Source organism: Sparus aurata, chromosome 1, assembly GCF_900880675.1.
Source record: "Sparus aurata chromosome 1, fSpaAur1.1, whole genome shotgun sequence".
In the NCBI taxonomy this organism is placed as follows: Eukaryota; Metazoa; Chordata; class Actinopteri; order Spariformes; family Sparidae; genus Sparus; species Sparus aurata.
Genome location: NC_044187.1, coordinates 1,554,440 through 1,575,312, shown reverse-complemented (window position 1 = coordinate 1,575,312; position 20,873 = coordinate 1,554,440). Strand labels below are relative to the sequence as shown.

Sequence of the window (20,873 nt, the reverse complement as noted above, 5' to 3'; positions counted from 1 at the left end):
GAATGAGAAAGTCACATGTTTATTCTGACAGATGATGTGAGATGATGAAGTGTTGACAGAAAGTATTTGGCTCTTGGACTCTACAGGGAGATTTTGTAATGGAGGTCCGTCTGCACGGAGTAGCAGCTCTATCCACTCATATACACATATTTACAGATAATAACTCAAATATAACAAATGACAAACTTCAATGAATGACACGTCAACAAAATACAACCTGTCTGAACAAAGATCACTGAAAACTGAACGTTCAAAACATATTCAAAGATATTTAAAACCACTGATGTGCAGCACATTGACCAAGAAGAGACAAAACAACTAAACCATTTCTGTTAGAGAGTGTGTGTGTGTGTGTGTGTCCCTCCTACAGAGAGACTGAGGAACCAGATGACCTGAACCACAACCCAAACCCAGGATAAAGAGGTTGAGTGAATGTGGGGTTGAAGGTGTGGAGGTGGATCAGTGAGTCAGAGACTCTGTAGAAGGACAGAGTGCCAGCAGGACAGTCCACATACACTGCTACTCTGTTAGAGTCAGAGTCAGAGGAGAAGGAGAAGGAGAGTTCTGTACTTATGTTATTGTGACAGACAGAGTAACGACCACCATCATCATCAGAGCAGCTCAGACTCCAGGACTGATTATTCAGTCCAAAACAACAGTCCTCACCGTTTCCTCTCCTGCTGATTCCTCTGTGACTCACTGATATATCAACCCTTCCTCTCCACGCCACCTCCCAGTAACAGCGATCAGTCAGATCATTTCTACACAGCAGCTGAGGCAAGAGGTTGAACCTCTCTGGATGATCAGGATATGGCTGCTCCTCTCTCACACGTGTCACCTTCCTGTTGTTGTCAGACAGTTTGAGGTTTCTGTTTACTGTGTTTGTGTCCACTGTGAGTTCACAGACATCTGATGGAGAGAACAAGACACAATACAGCAGCAGTTTATCATCTAACACAGCTGATGGTTTATTTGTTGCTTTATTAACAGACTGACTGTTAATTAGATCAAAACTTCACAATGACTCATCTTTTTGGATCTTCTTTCAAACTGACAGTTGAATGCAGATACACAAGCTTAAGATTAAAACTACTTTAACATGTGCTGCCTTGTTTTCATCAGTCAAAGTGAACACACACTTACACTTCCTCAGACCAGGTTTCAGCCTCTGCTCTCCACCATGTTCCACCCTGGAGGAAGAAACAAAGTCAGAATGATCCTTCCAGGTCCTCTTCCACTGAGAACATTATCTCTTTGATGCCATGTTTCACAATTGTCAGTTCAGCAACATTATCCAGATCTCTTCCCTGATAATTGGTCAATTTCACATCATTACTATTGTCTGCATTGTCTCCTCTTTCATTAGTCCCATTCACACTGGTGTTTGGATGCGGCTTTAGTACACTAATTCCCCGCCTCCGTCTCAGTGTGAATCTCTCGGGAGGCGGTGAGCAGATTCGCTCCGGCGCTGATCCGCCTCTGGAACGGATAAGCCGGTGGAGCGGGGCCGTGTCGGTCGGACGGTCGGTTAACTACACAGGTCCTTCACTCAACTTAATACAGAGAAATGTCCCACAAAGCAACGTTACATGACCAAACAAAAGTAACGTACACTGCATGAAAAGTGGGATTTTCGGCCCCGTAAACGCCCGAAAATCTCCCTAATTTTCGAGAGTTAACGACAATTTACAGGCTGTGAACGTGGCGTTTGTCTGTGCCGAAAATTGTCGGAAACGAACCATGATGTCAGCGGAGCTCCCAGAGGTGCGAACGCCTCTAATTTGCATATGAATAGCAGCGAAACCACGCCTGGCCAGAGAATGTGTGGGCTGGCTTGAATATCCTCACTCAGTATTGGATGAAACCACTACTCATAATCAAGCAAAATCACTCGTGATTGGTCACCCTGGGTCATTATAAATGTAAACCCCGATGGGAATATATATATATATACATATATTTATATGATTTATTCATTCATTTATATTTATGATATCATCAATGACATGAATGAATTTACTGAGGAAAGGAACATTTGCCAGGAAGGAGTTGTTTATTCAAAGAGTTTTATTAGCACAAACACACAGCATGTACAGTGCATAATTTGCCCACACAACAAACGGGAAGCTCACAAGAGGCCCAAATCCTACAGCACCGCGAAGTGTCTGTTTCTGCAGACGTCTGTGGTGCGCTGCTACTTCGGAATCGCCTCTCATGTGACAGCAGTGTGGCGCAGAGCTCGGTGAGCTCCCGGCTGCGAAAGGACGGAGGTCGCACAATTCATTCAGACACCCGCCATCTTGTGCCGTCTTCCTCCTCAGACATCAGGTCCATGGCGGCGCACATCGAAAGGTCCACCTCATCCTCAGTTAGCACTCTGTCTCGCTTCCAGCAGCTGTAAAAACAATCAATAAAGACGATCAGTACTGCGCGATGCACTGCGTATGGATACAACACATTTATTATTTAATAGAATAATAGTCACATTGACCAAAGACGGATCTAATCTAATAAATCTTACCCTCTTTGTCCTCGATCGACTCTGAGCTGAACTCCTCACAGCCTCCGCCTGCGATGCAATATCTGGTTGTTTGTTGTCCTGCGTACTGTCTCGTAATGTCTTACAGGCAGCTGGAAAACAATTAAAAAGACTGGTATGAATAAAGAAACGTAAGTCACAGTAAAATTAAACGAGGGAGAAAACAGTAACAGTTACTTACACACAATGGCGTCATTATCGGCATCGTGTAAATCTGGACTTGCAGACGTGGCTCCGAGCTAACAGGAGGTCGCGGCCTTGTTATGAGGCGAGGTTAGTCTGTGAAAACAAAATGCCCGCAGCGATAAACCTCCGTGTCCCTCTGCGGCAGCGAAGCTCCGTCCGTCGGCAACATTCTTCGTGGCGACCCGGCAAAGCTTCTCCCGTCCGCGCAGACGTCCTCTCGACAATGGCCGGGCCGCTAGCCTAGCTCCTACTAGCTAGCTTAGCTCCTGCTAGCTAGCTTAGCCGAACTTGCTTCGTGTCCAATAAAACACAAACACTTCGACTGCGATGGAGAGTCCAACTCACACACTCACAGCACGTCGTCCGACAACAGTTCACAGTCTGTTAGTGATAAAACACGACACTGACGACACACACAGTCCTCTGTCAGCTGCTCGATGCCATTAACTCTCTGCTCCTTCTTCCTCGTCACTCACGCTCCGGTCAACCCGGAAGTGTAAAAACTCTTACCGGTCATGAACTCTCACACGCAATAAGATTTACTTTTCAACTGCTTTTAAAACATTCAGAACCCATGAAATTATAGAAATGCTTTTTTTTTTTAATATATATATATATATTTTAATATCTTGGTTATCTCAAAATATTTCATGCAAATTTTAACTTCTTAACAACTGGTGTTTTATCTTTAACTTGTTCCCAGGAGAAAGAGAGAGAGAGAAAAGAATAAATAACCTTTTTTACATAACATTGGCCATTGCTAATGACATACACAGTAATTAATCTAGCATACTTTCATTAAATAAATCCATTCAAGCTAAAATATAAGGGTCTATAATTAGGCAATACTGAGCCTCATCTATTTATACCAGAGATTTTCTTAAAATGAAGTTAACACCTCTTAGAAAAAGGTCACCTGGGATAGAACTCCCCCTGCTACCCTGATTTGCATTTGTATAGCTCACAGCATTTTCATTTACATGTTAAAGCCTCCCCTAGAATCAGGGGGAGGGGGGTCATGGGGGGACAACTGCCAAGCAAGGCCCACGTCAATTTCCGACAATTCACGGCAGTTTTCAGTGTTGCCTGCAAATTGCCGCAAACCTGAAATTCCACGTCAATCTACAGTGCCGCATACTGACGAAAATCCCACTTTTCATGCAGTGGTAGTAATTGTAACTGTCTTTGGCAACTGATATGGGGAAAAAAATACCGCAGCTGTACGTGGAGAAGCTTCTGTCCTCCCGCCTGTCCTACCAACTCTTTGTCACGTTTCTGTGCTTCGCTCTGTGTGAATCACCATCGGCGGAGCAAACCGCCACTTCGGGGTTTATGCGTCTTCTCCTGTGTGAATGGGGCTACTGTCGAGCAGTTTGGTGACAATTTCAGTCATATCAACATCTTCTCATTACCTCATGTACATTGTAGATGAGGTTGGAATGTTAATTTCTGAATGTTAAGTCATTATAAATGATGAAGAGAGGCTCCTTAAGTGAATGTGTTCAACTGCTGTATGACTGATAATGACTTATTATCCTACGATCAGAAAAACTCACTTTTCAGCCAAGAAGTGAGACCGATTTAAAAATCGAGCAAGAGAAAGAAAAAGAGAGTGCACAGAAAAAAAACTGCCCATCACTTGTTGTGTGTATTCTCTTCATGTCTGACATATTCTATAGACACAGACATTTAAACTGTAGTGAAACAATGGTATGATGTCCATATGACTGTCTACAGGTCATTTTTAGGTAAATTTTTGTCGAGAATGGCAAGTTGTGTTTAATCTTTTAAGACACATCGTTGCAGCCTCGATTAACAGGCAAGTAAGAAGTCTAGTCTGGTACTTTCGTCGCTGTTATCAGCAGTGCTACTGGTTCAGACTGTGAACCAACAGTCCTCAGCTTGTCAGTGGGACAGAGGAACAGTGTGGGACCTCTTGTTGTCTGTTCATACCTGAGATTGTCCAGTCTCCAGTCTGGATCCTCGCGTCCAGCCGACAGCAGCTTCACTCCTGAGTCTCCTGGATGATTATAGCTCAGGTCTAGCTCTCTCAGATGGGAGGGGTTGGATCTCAGAGCTGAGGCCAGAGAAGTACAGCCTTCCTCTGTGATCAGACAGCCTGATAGTCTGGAGACACACACACGCACGCACGCACGTGCGCACACACGCACACAAACACACACACACACACACACACAGGACAATGTATATTTATCAATGTATAGAGACAGATATTCTGTGAATTATATCTGTGAGGTATGGTTTTGTTTTTCTGTATATGCACGACTACTTCATGTCTATCAGTCCTGGGAGAAGGATCCTCCTCTTCCTGATGTTTTTTCCCTTTTAAAAGTTTTTTCAATATGGGAAGTTTGCCTCACAGTCTAGGGCCAAAAGACAGAGGATGTCGCTCACGGTACAGATTGTAAAGCCCACTGAGGGAATGTGAAAATGATTTGGGGACGGTAAAGTTGTGGAAAGTAAAAAACAAAAAAAACGAACACCAAAAAAAGGTCTGTAAGATTGTAAGAGTCGCCCAAGTCTACCTTCATGTATGGCAACTGTGGTGATAAACATGTTTCTTGTTTAGATTTTTTGCCATAATTATAAATTGCCATGTGGGGTTCCAACTTATCAGGAGCCAAGTTTATGAACACGGGTTGTTAATACAGACAGGAATTATTATGTATGGTATTCTGTTTATTCTGGTACAAATGTGATAAATGGGGATGAGGGGAAAGATCGCAAGAGTCAACGCGCGAGCCAGGTGAAACCCGCCGGAGTTTGGAGGACGCAGCCAGCAGGATTACTCTGTGCATTTCCGCAGGAGGAATTCAACAGAAACAAAAAAACGGATTAAAAGACAATCGGACTACTGCATGCCCGCGATCCAGAGGCCAAATGGGCTGGGTGAGAGTAGTGGGGGATTCCCTGCTCTTTTTTTCTTTATTTTTTTTCATTGAGACTTACGGCGGCTCGCCGCGCTCCCACCTGTCAAAGTTAAATTTACTTTGATACTTTTTTTCACTAAGGACTAATTCGTTCATGGACACTCTATGTGGGTTTTTTGGTCGTGTGAACAGTGAAGTTTTTTGGGGTTATTGTTTTTTTTTTTTTTATCAAATGGTTGTATTGCATTGAAGCGCGCCTCCCTTCCTTTGTTTGGTGTGTGCGTCTGGGTCGGACATAAATTTATTTTCTGTCTGATATAAAACATACGGATAACGACAATCCTCTGGGTGTTTTCGTTACTGTGTAATTTGTGTGAACATTATTATATGGGCAAGAGAGTGATCTGCTGGTTATTTGGGTGCGTGTGAAGCGTTTTCAGTCAGCCGGCTGCGTCCATTTGCGGCATTCATAAAGTCAGCCCGTTCCCTTAAATTTGCGTTCGCACTTTTCCTTTTGAAATAAATAATTGAAGGGGATTGTTACAAGATGCCACAATTCATAGAGCTGAGGGGCAACATAAAGTTATTTGATAAAACTCTGTTTGTCATTGACACCTGTTGTATTAAACATTTCTCGCACAATTGATTAAAAAAAAAATAACACGGATTACACCTTTACGGTGATTGATGAATATAAATTCACTGTACATTAAAATATATTATGTAATCTCCAAAGGACATTGTTTTCCTTTTAAAAATACATGATGTCCAAAACTCATACAAATGTTTGTTATAAAGTATATTAAGCTAATTTTAACCGGATACCAAGCAACATTTGAGTGGCCATTTAACAGAAACTGAAGTCAGACCTGAGAGTCTCCAGTTTACAGTGTGGACTCTTCAGTCCAACAGACAGCAACTTCACTCCTGAATCCTGGAGGTCATTGTTATTTAGGTCCAGCTCTCTCAGACTAGAGGACTGGGAGCAGAGAACTGAGGACAGAGCTTCACAGCTTCTCTCTGACAGATTACAGCCACTCAGCCTGGAAAAAAAAAGTAGTATACACATGTAAAGACTTTACTCTTTGTTTGAGTTAACTTCCAACAGTATTTTGATACACTCAGAGCATTGACTGAAAAGAGAACTGGTTAAATGACAGGACAAAGATGACAAAATAAAGAAAGTTAATGTTTACTGTGTACAAGAGGAGTCACATGATCAGCTGGACAGGATGGCAACCTAAATCCCTAGCTCCTAGCCCAGCCTTTCCAATTGTTGATTTATTTAACTAAATAGTTTCAGGATTAAACCTTTCTGTGCTTAGTAAAGTCACTAAACTCACAACGGCTACGAAGGGAAACATTTCTAAACTGGACATTGATTCTATTGCTGAAACTTTAATGGAGAAACAACAAAGCTACCTTGAGCCACGCCTTGCCCGATTCATCAGGTTGGGATGGAGAACGACGAGAAGCTAAGTGCTTTTCAAGCAGAGCTAGCCTCACTGGCTGCTAACGTCGGCACTGTTAGATCGAGGTGGAGGAGCTTAAAACTGTAATGGAGACTAACTCCAGCTCTCTTGATAACCATGAGCATGCTTTTTCGGGAAATAGAGTTGAAGCTGGCAGATATGGAGGATAGAAGCAGAAGATGCAATATCCATGTGATTGGTTTGAAAGATGGGCTGGAAGGATCCAATGCCATCCAATATCTCACGCGCTCTCTCCCTGAATGGTTTCCTACTTTTGCAGAAGTCTACATTGAAATAATGAGAGCTCATCGATTCTACAGTGACGATAAGTGGGGTGCTAACCACATACTGATCTTCAATGTTCCACGCTACAGAACCAGGCAAGGTCAGAAAGTCAGTTTCTTCCCGTGTTACAGCAACGTTACAGTCAAGCGCCGTCAAGCTTTCTATCAAGCCATGGATACAGCCCGAGATAAATGTTTGGACTTCATCCTACTTTATCCAGCAACATGGAAAATCAAAGAGGGCACACTATACAGATCATTCACATTACCCAAGGATGCGGAAGACTACGTGAATTCTACTACTGCCAAGCTGGTGGCCCCAGCCGGTGGTCACCAGCACCTCGGATTCCCCCCTAAACAAGACTCGGGCGGATCTCTCTAAGACCTGCTGAACTTGATGAGAAGACCTTTCATTGATTGCTCGTTTGGGACCTCTGCCTATGTGGGCCACTGGTTTGTTCTCTATTGCCACCCACCAAACTCAATGGTGATTGTGACATATTTTCATTATCATGCAACCATTTCTGATAATGGGTGAGCTTACATTTTTAGTTTGGAACTGTGGCGGATTGATTGCTCCACATAAACGAGCAAGCACTCTGAGTTTACTGAAGAGTAGGAAAGTTGACATTGCGTTGCTGCAGGAAACACACCTGTTATGTGCCAATTCTGGACATCTAGCAAATAAATTCTATCATACAATACCATTTTCTTCTGCCACTTCATAAACGAAGGGTGTGTCCATTGAAGCCAAACGGACTCTTCCTCTTCAGGCATAGTCATCCTGGACAGATGATGCAGGCAGGATTGTGATCACTAAAATAGAGTTTGATGCTAGAAAAATTGCACTTGTCTCAGCATATGCCCCTAATGTTTTTGATGGTAACAACCAACACTATAACTATAACAACCAAAATGTTAGAATTAACTGATTATTCTTTCATCGATGGCAGATATACCTGCCATCAAAGCTGTGGATGGTAACGTCACCACTGATCCTAAAGAGATAAACAAACCATTTCAAACCTTTTATTCTGACCTGTACCAATCACAGGTCACTGCAGTCAAAAGTAGATGTGACTCATGGCTAAACCAACTGGACCTGCCCCAGCTCTCAACCAACCTAGAAAAATCGATCTCCCTAGAGGAGTAGAGAGGGGTAGTGCAGAGCATGCAGAGAGGTAAATCTTCAGGCACTGATGGGATCCCCCCAGAGTTTTATGTTAACACTGCTCTGATTTCTTTACTCCTGAAAAAGGACAAGAGTCCCACTGATTGTTGTAGCTATCACCCCCTTAGTCTTCTAAACTCTGACGTAAAGATCTTTGCAAAGCTCCTTGCACTTCGCCTTGAGCCTCACATGCCAGAATTAGTAAGCTCTGACCAAACAGGTTTTATAACATCAACGATGGCTGCTGATAATGTCAGACGTCTCCTGCATATTATTGATGCTGCAACAGACAGTGAGACACCAATGTCACTCCTATTACTTAACGCAATGAAAGCATTTGATAGATTGGAACGGCCATTCCTCTGGTCTTTCCTGGAGGTAAGGGGCTTTGTCCCCATTTTTATTGGAATAGTAAAAGTTCTACATTCAAACCCTTCAGCATGGATGTTAACAGGTCGAACTCTTTCCTCTTTATTTCCAGTTTGTAGGTCCTCACGCCAGGGATGTCCATTGAGCCCTGCACTATTTGTCCTATCTTATGAGCCTTAAGGCCAGGCAATTTGTCTCCCCAACATGGTCTTGCCTGTATGTATTCATGATACACAACATCAGCTTTTATTATTTGCAGATGATGTGATGGTGTTTCTAGAAAATTCTGCCAAGTGTCTACCTCACCTTGTATCTATCTGTGAGGAGTAGGGGGAGTTATCAGGGTTCAAAATGAACTAATCCAAGTCTGCGCTCCTGCACTAAATGACAACGCCAAGAATCGGTAATCCCTGTTAATGTACCCCTAGTTGGGCATTTTAAATATCTAATAGGAATTCAGATCTTCCCCACCTTAAACCAGATTGTTAAGCACAACTATTCAGGCGCTCTAACTAATGTTTTGAAGGATATGGACAGATGGAACAGTCTTCCTATGTCTATATAAGACCATATCTCTATCATAAAAAAGAATATCGTGCCTAGGATACATTTTGTCAGTTCCATGATTCCTCTCTCTCCTCATCTGATTATTGGAGCAGTCTTCAATCTGCAGTTTTTAAATTTGCATGGAAAAGAAAGCAACCCCTTTTAAAGATGTCCATTCTTCAGAGACGGAGGGAAGACCGCAACCTTTATGTTCCCAGTTTTAAACTCTACTGTTGGTTATTTGTTCTGAGGCCTCTGCTTACCCAGTTTAACCCACCCATCTCAGTTTCCTGACGTTCTTTAGAAAGCAGCATAGTAGAGCCTTGGTCTCTCCACGATGTGCTTTTTGTCAACATCTCGAATAAACAGTGCGCTTGGCCCCATCAATTCTCATCTAATCAGAACTTGGAGAATGGTGGAAGCACACTGTAAGATCACATGCAATTGGCATACCTTTTCTCCAATATTCAATAATAAAGCCCCTCTGATAGGTGGGAGGTCTATATCAGCTCCACAGCAGGAACAAAGAGGAGTCCATTATTTAGAGGACATTTAAAAAAATTATGGATGACTTTCTTTCTCTGTTAAGATCAGTGCTGAAGGCATATGGTGTCCCTTGGCAAAACTGTTTACCCACTCACCCTGTCAGCAACTTGTTTACAGCTCAGACTAAGACTAAGAGTATGATCTCTAAGATCAATCATTTTTTGGTTATTCCTGACCGCTTCTCACTGTCCAGAACTAGACCAGGAATTTGATTGGCATGAGGCGTGGTCTGACATTTCCCTAGTATAGCATAACCCAGACCACCAGCAAATCCATTATAACTTTATACATAGGACATACCTCACTCCTGTCAGACTGCACCACATGAGGATTGCAAATGACCCCCTGTGTGCCTTATGTCCAATGGGGGCATGGGGCACATATCTTCATATGATATGGGACTGCCCTCCTGTCAGTTTATTCTGGAGCAATATTGCATCCAAGCTATCTGCCTTAATTCATGTTACGGTGCCTGTAACTGTGAGTACATTGATTTTGAATGACCCGTCTACCCTTAAACTTTCTAAAATCCAAAAACGTGTTATCTTTGTTGGGCTGACAGCTGCAGAGAATATGATTGCAATTCATTGGAAGCCACTCTTTGTTTGTCAAGTCCTGGTTCCTCTCCTTTTTGGATGTGGCATACCTGGAACTCTCAACAGCTCGAATAAATGGCGCTTCTGAGAGAACTGTAGAAACCTGGCTCAGTATTACTGAATCTTTGAAAGATATGCTGTAAACTAAAGCCTCAAGCCTTCCTACTTTAGCTGAAGTTGTTTAGTCCCTTTCATCATCTCTTTTTTGTGTGTGTCCCTCTGTCTTTGTCATGTATGTCTGTGTATTGTGTCTTTTCTTGGTCCTAAATATATGTACTGGTGGGTCTGTACTTCTGCCATGTTGTTCTTCATCTTCTCCCCACCTTGTCTCTAAGGTTTGTTATTTGGACCGCCCATGCACATTTTATTTAATTTTGGTTGCTGTTGTGGTGGTTGTTTTTGTTGTTTGATTTGTTTTCTCCCTCTCCCTTTGTCATACCATATCCTAGGGCACGTTCTTATGTCTTAGGAATATTGTTTTTGTATGTGAAAATACTTTAATTTCATGGTATACTTGTGTATGAACTTATTGATGGAATGAAAATACAAAAAACATTTGATCGCCAATAAAAAATGTTCACTGTGTATATGTCTTTTTAAATCCTGACCTGAGAGTCTCCAGTTTACAGTGTGGACTCTTCAGTCCAACAGACAGCAACTTCACTCCTAAATCCTGCAAGTTGTTGTTATTCAGGTTCAGCTCTTTCAGACTAGAGGACTGGGAGCTGAGAACTGAGGACAGAGCTTCACAGCTTCTCTCTGACAGATTACAGCCACTCAGCCTGAAAAAAAAATATAGAGTACACACATGTGAAGACTTTTCTCTCTGTTTGATTTAACTTAGAGTTGTATTTTGATACATTTAGTGAGAGAACTGTTTAAATGACAGGACAACAATGACAACATGAATGAAAAGTTATTGTTCACTCTCTACATATTGTTTTTAATCCTGACCTGAGAGTATCCAGTTTACAATGTGAACTCTTCAGTCCAACAGACAGTGGCTTCACTCCAGAATCCTTCAGGTTGTTATTATTCAAGTCCAGCTCTCTCAGACTAGAGGACTGGGAGCTGAGAACTGAGGACAGAGCTTCACAGCTTCTCTCTGACAGATTACAGCCACTCAGCCTGAAAGAGAGTTAGCAATACTGTTTCTGTGATTCACAATACAAAATACATCACATTTTTGTGGAAACTGTTTAGTGTGTTGATGATTCCAACAATCGAGAGTCTCGGGTGATCAGTAGATGTTAAGACAATTTGTGTTCTTCATTCTAGCATTTCACATTTGTGAAAAGTTCACTAGGGTCAACAATTCAATTTCTGTCAATTTCAGCGATTATATCCTCACATTCAACTTGCTATCAATGTCATGTTTGTGTTTTGTGTGTCAGGCAGGTTAAATTACTTGTCTATGGACATCGACGTCATCTTAGTTTGCCAAGATATTGTAAGTGTGTGCAGGAGAAAATGTGACCATTACGTATGTATCTGTAACTGAAGAGTTGACAGTACATTCTCATACTGAAATCAGCAGTAACAACACACAACACTCTCTCAACTGTCTCAAGAAGTTAAAGCTGCCACAATGTCAACAATATCAAACTAAGTAAGGGTGCTCTGATCAGGATTTTTGGGGCAGATCATCAATGGCTAAAAGCAGTATCGACCGATATCGATAACCGATCACCGATCAAAAGGTTTCTTTACTTTATTGTCATCTATAGTCGTTATCAGTGGCATGATAAAACCACTATTAAAATACTTAAGAAATAAATAATTACATTTATCTTACATTGACTTAAAGACAGAAATAGGTTTAGAACAAGATGAGAAGTTATCTAAACACTGTTAAAAGCGAATTTGGGAGGGGCGCCGTTTAGCTCAGTTGGTAGAGCGCGCGCCCCATGTGCCGAGGCTCTGCAGCGGACCTTCTGCGTGTCACTCCCCCTCTCTCTCCCCCTGTTTCCTGTCATATCTTCAGCTGTGCTTTCAATAAAGCCATAAAAAGGCCCCAAAAAATACTTAAAAAAAAAAAAGGGAATTTGGGAAACAGTTTGTTTTTTATTCTCACTTGTCTTTGAGGTTTTTAGTTTCTGGACCTACAGCTCCACCACCTGGTCACTGCTGGTACCAGGTTACTTTCATCTCTTTCAGACGATTGATAAAATGTCTACTGATGTAAATGTTCTGTAGCTCCAAGCTCAAGGTACTTTTACCTCCAACCAGAACTTGGCTAAAATACATCAGTACATTCATTTTGTGTAAACATGTCATCAAATTAAACTTCAGTTCAGTGTTGACCACTTAATGTTTCTCTGAACTCCGTACTGCTGTGTGTGTTTAGCTCCACTGTAAGCTTTTACCTCCGTCAACTATTTCCTCTGTTAGCTCTCATGCTGAAGGGCTCGAAAACAAGCAGTGTTGAGTTGTCCCCCCGCTGGGGCAGACAGAAATTAAATTATACTTATAACGATTAGACAATCTCAAATGATAAATATAATGTTTGTTTTGCTTCAACTATGACAAACCAAATCCACTTCTAAGCTATGTTTGGCTGTTTCATGTTGACTGACAGATGTTTTTTCTGTCATGGCTGCATTAATTTACATTTTTTTTCATTAGTCGACCCTACACATGTGATATAGTAGTTTGTATCTGCAGTTATCCGTTCACTTACAGAGCTTTTCTGGAGGCTTTGACCACTGGCAGCAGCCTCAGAAGAGCCTCCTCTGAAGCAGAGTATTTCTTCAGGTCAAACACGTCCAGATCTTCTTCTGATGACAGTAAGATGAAGACCAGAGCTGACCACTGAGCAGGAGACAGTTTATCTGGGGAGAGACTTCCTAATCTCAGGTACTGTTGGATCTCCTCCACTAGAGAACCATCATTCAGTTCATTCAGACAGTGGAACAGATTGATGCTTTTCTCTGGAGACAGATTCTCACTGATCTTGTTCTTGATGTACTTCACTGTTTCCTGATTGGACTGTGAGCTTCTCTTCTTTTTCAGGAGGCCTTGAGGGAGATTCTCATTGGTCTGCAGTGAAAGTCCCAGAAGGAAGCGGAGGAACAAGTCCAGGTGTCCGTTTGGACTCTGTAAGGCCTTGTCAATAGCAAACCCGTGGACCTCTGTCACAGACTTTTTGCTGAAAAACATTCTCACATGTTCACCAATAGTTTGAGCTAGCTCTGACATCACATTCTTGTTTTTGTTAATGAGTGACATCTCAACATACAAAGCTGCCAAAAATTCCTGAACACTGAGATGGACGAAGCTAAACATCTTGACTTCATCATTCTTCCTCCGACGTTCCTCTTTAAAGATCTCTGTGAACACTCCTGAGAACACTGAGGCTCCTCTGACATCAATGCCACTCTCTTCTAGATCTCTTTCATAGAAGATCAGGTTGCCCCTTTCCAGCTGGTGGAAAGCCAGTTTTGCTAATGTCTTAATGTACTGAATGCACTTATTTCGGTCATATTTTTTCTTTGTCTGACAGATTTGAAACTTCAGGAACTCTACAAACATCTCAGTCAGGGTCTTGGGCAGCTCTCCTGCCTCTCTGGTCTTCAACACATCCTCCAGAACTGTAGCAGTGATCCAGCAGAAGACTGGGATGTGGCACATGATGTGGAGGCTTCGTGATGTCTTGATGTGGGAGATGATTCTGCTGGCCTGCTCCTCATGTCTGAATCTCTTCCTGAAGTACTCCTCCTTCTGTGGGTCAGTGAACCCTCTGACTTCTGTCACCACGTCAACAAAATCAGAATGAATCTGATTGGCTGCTGCAGGTCGTGTGGTTATCCAGAGGCGAGCAGAGGGAAGCAGATTTCTCTTGATGAGGTTTGACAGCAGCACATCCACTGAGGTGAACTGTGTCACATCAAAGTCTGTGTCCTGGATTTCATCACTCGAGCAGTTCAGTTGAAGGCGGCTCTCATCCAGTCCATCCAAAACAAACACCAGTTTGTATTTACTTTTGTCATAGTTGGTGTTTCCTGATGACTGCAGAGTCGTAAAGATGTGATTAAGAGCCTCTGCCTGAATGTCTTTGGTCTCTCTGATAGATTTATGGATCAGCTCACTCAGACTTAACTTTTCTCCCTTCCTTAAATTCAGCTGGCGGAAGGTAAAGGGGAATATGAGATGCACATCTTGATTGTTTCCTTTGTTAGTCCAGTCTAACAGAAACTTCTGGACAAGAAATGTTTTGCCAATTCCTGCGATTCCATTGGTCAGCACTGTTCTTATGGATCTTCCTTCACCAGAGGGGGGTTTGAACATGTCACAGGGTTGAATTGATTCCTTTGTTGTTGGCTTCACCTCCATCTGAATGACCTCATGCTGTTTGTTGATGTTTACGTCACCCCCAGCTGTGACGTACAGCTCTGTGTAGATATCAACCAGAGGTTGCTCATCCTTCCTCTGTGCCCACCCCTCTTGTGCACAATTAAACCGATCCTCGAGGTTTGACTGAAGCATTTTCTGGTAATATGAGATGGGTTGTGGCTTTGGTACTGGAACAATCACATCTGAGTGACAAATAGAAACAAAAAAACAACTGAAATGCAGAATTTTAAATGTACAGTTGGAGAAAGATGTCTATGGAAACTATTGTAACAGCATGATATCTGTAGTTGTGTTACAGCTAGCTATCTTAACAATAATATCTGATCACATCATTCTCTCATGTACCCCCAACAACATATAAATCAGACAAGGAGCTGGTCAGTACAACCACAGCTCTGGACTGGTGACCACTGAGCAGCTGTTGGTGTTGCTGCCATCTTCTGGTTGAAATGTCACAAAGACGAGTCCTGTAGCATCAGTTTTAATATTCTCTTTCTGTCTATATAGATATTTAGACTCAAGCTCTATTGCAGGCCCAGAGGTGTGCATTCTTAACTTCTTTCACTCTTTCTTGTTTTGTTAGAATCACTTGATGAAGCTTAACCCTTAGGAGTCGACGATCATGCCGGCGTGATCAAATCACGTGACTGATTTAAGATGACGTAGCAGAGAGCCAGAGCCTCAGTGAGTCTAGGTTCCGACTTCATGGTGCGGCCTTCAAACTATAAACCAGTTTTTAAATTGTGTTGACAGGCCAAGTAAAACCGGAGTTATGATAAATAATGTCCGCCATGCTTTTTCGCTAACATTGCCATCATGTTTGCTGCGCGTTGGGTGCAGGAAGAGACGGTAAAAACGGGCTTTTCTCACGAAAGTGTCCGCAAGCAGGAAGTGTTTGCAAGCAAAAAAACATGTTCCTATTGGTGGAAAAAGGCACCACACCAACCAATCACAAAATTATATGGCAAACCACGTGATTTGGTTGCTGAGGAACAGGGGGAAGTTGTGGGAGGGACGGCATTGGAAGAGTGACAGCGACAGTGACGGACATAGAGACAGCGGTAGAGATAGCAAGTTTTGAGAGTCGAGAGATTTGTGACATTGAGCGTGTTTGGAGTGTACAGTTAGTGTGTAATGTAGTGTTTGGTGTATTCAGTGTGTGATGGAGTGGTTTTTTTGTTTTGTGAGCCAAAACAATGAGGAGAAGCTGAATGTGGAGCAGGCAGTGCAGCAGGAAGGAGTTGAGGGAGCCCTGAGCCTGAGGCATTTCCTGCATTTAAATGTAAACAGTTACATAAAAAAAAAAAAACATATGCACAATTTTAGCAAACAACAATTTATATTTGCAAATTGGTTCGTTGAACATATTTGTGGTTTTCACAGTAAACAAAATCAAACTTTTTCCTACGTATCTTTTTGTGATTTTGGATTCAATCACTGTTATAACTGTTCAATCACACATGTGAGGTTGTGCTGAAAATAATGACACCAAACAAGTCAAGGTAAATGGTTTGGTGAAATATCATGGTAAAATCAAAAGCAGTCAAAAACGGCCAACTATACCCCAGACTCCTAAGGGTTTAACGCCAATATCATATAAACCACCCCCAATAAAGAAAAAACAGGTGGCTGGTGGCTCCCTACAGGCCATAATTTATCTGATTTCTTTGGTTTCCACTCAACAAAAAAAGGATGCAGGTCTTAACTGAACCACAGGTGAGCTCAACTAGCTTTTTACTGTCACTCCACTCAGTCCTCACAGTTATCAACCACTTTGACTTCATGGTCGGGTCAACTCCACATCTCAGTTGAAAACCATGAACTGAGCTGAAGTCAGCTATAGTTCATTCAGTTTGACAAACAGAAACAAGCTAACAAAAATGCTTCAGAAATAATGGTTGTTATTCAGTGTCCATCATGGCCTCCATGAAAAGAGTTGCTCTCTGATCTCTTCTTCCTCTTCACTCGACTCCATCTCTGCCGTCTGACCTCTGGCCTGCTCATAATATATAAGACCCGCCCTCTTAAGAATGGCAGCCAATCAAAAATAAGTAATGACCTACTGCAACCTGGCTGCTGTAGCTGCAGTAGAGACAGAGTTTGATGCAGATCTGATGGTTTGACTGAAATTCCACATAAAAATGATTAAACTGCTTCAGCTCAATCTACTGTCAAAACAGTCCCACAGTGGGTTTTAATCCTCCTGACAGCTCACAGCCACATACAGAACAATATAAAAACTGATGTTACAGTCTACTGTAGCCAAGAAAAAATATTCAACACTTTTAAATAGCTTCTAGTGTCTTTTTGAGGAAACTGAATCAATACGTTATATTATATGTCTTTCAGAGCTGCAGATACTCTGATACTGCTTCAACTACAGATCATCAAGTACTCCTGTCTCTGTTTTCACTCAGTTATAATGCAGGCAGTCTTACTATCTTTGAATGTTTCCAAACTAAAACTAAACTTTGTCTTTCAGGGCTTCCGTACATACCAGAGAATACAGCAGCTTTACCTTCACTCTGAGAGGAAGAAGGTCCTCTGTTCTCTGGAGTCTCTCCAACATCACCCACATTTACTGACACTGAGAGAGGTGAAGACAGAGATTATGGCTGGGTTGCACCAGGCTCAGTGACGAATAAGGTTTTAAGTTGACCAAAAATGTAAATAGGTTAAAACTGAGATCAATGTAGTTTTTACCTTTTATGAGGATTTTATGTACTCATTTTTAAAATTTCATTTTCACAAAATGTATTTTATGTGTTTTAATTTAGAGTTATTTGATGACACCAGTCAAAAATGTCATACTGGATAACGTTAATGAATTTTCTAAATATTATCATATTAGAACTTTTAAAGTCAATAATGCTTCATAAATATGTAAAGTAAGACAGTAAACCAATATCTAAAGCTCAGAAAATGAAACTAGACAATTCCTTTTTTTCATTATAATGTGTTTGCTATAGACATGACCCTACTTGCTCAAGTTCTCACCCACATTTTAATGCTGCAAAGTGATTCAATCTGCAAAATGTCTGAAAATCCTTAACAGTACTTGGCATCATACTATTACTGTTTTCTCAACTCCATAATATGAAATTATGCATTTTAAGGCATTTTTATCAGCGTTATCCCGCCTGACTGAAATCGTTACTCGGTATGACACCTAACGTTTCCATGTCATCTTTACACAACCTAAATATTATTGATGTTCATCAATAATCCATGTTTACATCAGAGTAACAGCGGGACAGCCGACTCAGGGACACATAACATATTTTAAAAACTTTAAGCAATTTAAAGTGTTCAAATACTAAAAAGTGCTTAAAAATACCATTATCAAAATATAATATGCCAGCAAAAAATTTAAATGCGCATAATAATGTGTTCATATCACAATAAGAATGGAAATTATACAAATAAAAGCATAAAACAGTACAACTGTCAAATATGTGTCATTCTGTATAACAGATGACACTGTGGGTTAACAGAAAATAACTGTTATCCTATATGACAAAATCGTTATCCAGTATGACGAAACTCCATTTGAAACTCAATCAGGCAGTTGTTTTGGCAACCTATAGAAATCTGCAAACTTGACCCTCAACATTAAAGTATATAATTTCACATAAAACAAACACATTTGCATAAAATCAACATTATATATGTTTTTTAGCGTTATCCCATATGACAGAGAATTTTACAACATAGCGTACCAGTGACTGAAAAGAGTAAATAAAGCACATTTTAAGAGAGACTTATTAACCTTTCACCATTGTTTGGGGGTCCTTTCGGGTCTTCCTGATGGCCTAACTTCCTGTCTGATAATGTGTGCCCCATAATGCCCCCTAAATTTGCTCCAGATTGCTTGTTATCCCGGATGACATTGGCTGACATACTAGTTTTGGGACGAGCTGCTCAAAAGCATAACAATCCACTGGATGTCTAATTTTTTGTAACATTTTCATATATCAAAGGCAACACTCATACAATAATGCCTGGGGCAGAGATTTTTTAATTTATTTTCTTTTCAACTATTTTGTAGCTTTTTTGCATTTCACCATGAGGTCCGGACAGTTATCCGGTATGACATTTTGTGATCATTGTGTCTAATAACTCTTAAACTTTGTAAAACCCTCAATACATGTTCTTATCATTAGATAAGCAGACATTAATAGATTGAATTTATGTGTTTTTTATTAACATTTTTTGTGTTTTTACTTCATAAATGTGCTTTGGACATCAAAATTGCACGTCACGTCATTGACTAGTTCTAATCTGCGTTTAGTAAAACTAGTTTAAAATGAATTAATCCAGATTTTAAATCAGGCAGAGCTCTGCTGCACCATAAAAATGAATCTCTGCTCAGTTAAACAATGTTTATTTCTGTGAACCAGAGCACCATCAAACCTCCATCCTCTCCAATAACAATTACTGATGCTTCAACCTTTTCTCCTCATTATGAAATCAGCCTCTTTGTTTCTCTTTGCTGAAAACAATGAGCTTCTGTACTGAGAGGCCTGTTCCTTTACAAGTATTGCGTGGTCGACTCACTCTGTTCTTCTGAAAATGGTATTAAAATAAAGAATGTGACTGACCTTCTGGTCCTGAGCTGTTGGCTGACAGACTCTGCACCAGGTCATTCCTCTTGATCTTCTCTAAAATCTTCTTGGTCACCTTCAGAGCTCCATCAAGTGTAAAGGTGTTCACCATCAGATCCACTGTGTCCCGTCTTTCTGCTCTCTCCAGCCTGGACTGTTTGATGGGTTGGTAGCCTTCCAGGATGTCAGGCAGCTTCAGATACCATTTGAAATCCTTGAATTCATCAACTTTTAGATCCTCCAGAGTGTTGAAAATGTCCTCTGGTGTCATCGTGGCTCCCTGCTAAAGACAGGCAGTGTTATCACCTGAAGGAAAACCAGCCAGACTTCCATCAGCTGGGAAACATCAGAGAAGACCGGTCTGAACTGTTGAGAAGCTGCTGCATTTATGACCTGAGATTGACAGGGGGACACTGGGATACACCATGAAAACACACTGACGTCAGCATCATGACGTTACCATCACGCCTCTTTAGGAGCCGCAGCACCGGCTTTCTGTGTGAATTCACAGCGGCTCGTCTTTAAGGCTGCTTCGCTCTGCTTCGGTGGAGAATTGGTGGACCGCGGCTGCGGCTATATGCGTCTTCTCCTGTGTGAATGGGTCTACAGACACATGACCTTGCTTGTACGGACTGACCAATCAGTGGTCTGCTGTTTTAACTCCACCTTTTAGTATCAGATCAGCGTGCTAGCTACGTCTACAGGACAGTAACATGCATGGCTTACTTCTCGCCTAAAATGTCTTCAGACAATTCTTCTGAATTTCGCTGAGCTGTTTTCATAATATAAGACAAAGTTTCCAAAAGAGACACCATGATGGTCCAGTTTTATACATGGCTCACGAGTGGCATTCGTCCAATCAGGTGCAGCCAGTGAGTGTTTGCGTGGTTGTCGGACGGTGTCGCCTGTTTTGGTCGAGTGTTCAAAGCTGGGAAGCGTCCTGTGCTCTTGTGTCAAATGAACCAAGACTGAACACAGTCGTTCAGTTTGCAGCCTGAACACATTTATAGTCTACTAATGTTTATTTTCAGGCTCAGCTGGACAATAAAGTTGTAAAGCAACATTACAACATCGCTCTCTTATTGTGAGATAACGTTACTTTGACATGTTGGGAGATGATGTGGTGATAAGAGTGATACAAACACACAGCAGGACCTGACACTCCCTCATCTCTCAGCAGTAAAGTCAGCTCACATTAAAATCACTCAATTAAACAAAACATGAAAAGACTCATTTTGTTGAGAAAGTCACATTTCATAGAATAACTAGTGAGTTCATTCATGAACATTCAGAACTTCAAATCATCTTCATTCAGT

The 20,873-nt window shown here is 41.4% G+C and overlaps 1 protein-coding gene across 1 annotated transcript; it reads right to left on the bottom strand.

Annotated features, from left to right (window-relative positions):
• Positions 1 to 19,883, bottom strand: LOC115573607 (NACHT, LRR and PYD domains-containing protein 12-like). Its single transcript, XM_030404493.1, has 8 exons — positions 19,555 to 19,883; positions 17,472 to 17,540; positions 13,281 to 15,135; positions 11,555 to 11,728; positions 11,209 to 11,382; positions 4,679 to 4,852; positions 1,144 to 1,190; positions 1 to 909 (listed from the first exon to the last, which is right to left on the bottom strand). The coding sequence occupies exons 1-8, from the start codon at positions 19,826 to 19,828 to the stop codon at positions 365 to 367; spliced, it is 3,312 nt and encodes a 1,103-aa protein (XP_030260353.1). The 5' UTR covers positions 19,829 to 19,883; the 3' UTR covers positions 1 to 364.
• Positions 19,884 to 20,873: the final 990 nt, after the last annotated feature.

Excerpts from the sequence above, each read along its gene's own strand:
- LOC115573607 (XM_030404493.1), bottom strand. The coding sequence starts at position 19,828 with ATGACACCAGAGGACATTTTCAACACTCTGGAGGATCTAAAAGTTGAT. Across the intron at positions 17,541-19,554 it reads CAACAGCTCAGGACCAGAAG|TGTCAGTAAATGTGGGTGAT; the intron begins GTCAGTCACATT and ends CACCTCTCTCAG. Across the intron at positions 4,853-11,208 it reads TGTAAACTGGAGACTCTCAG|ACTATCAGGCTGTCTGATCA; the intron begins GTCAGGATTTAA and ends GTGTGTCTCCAG.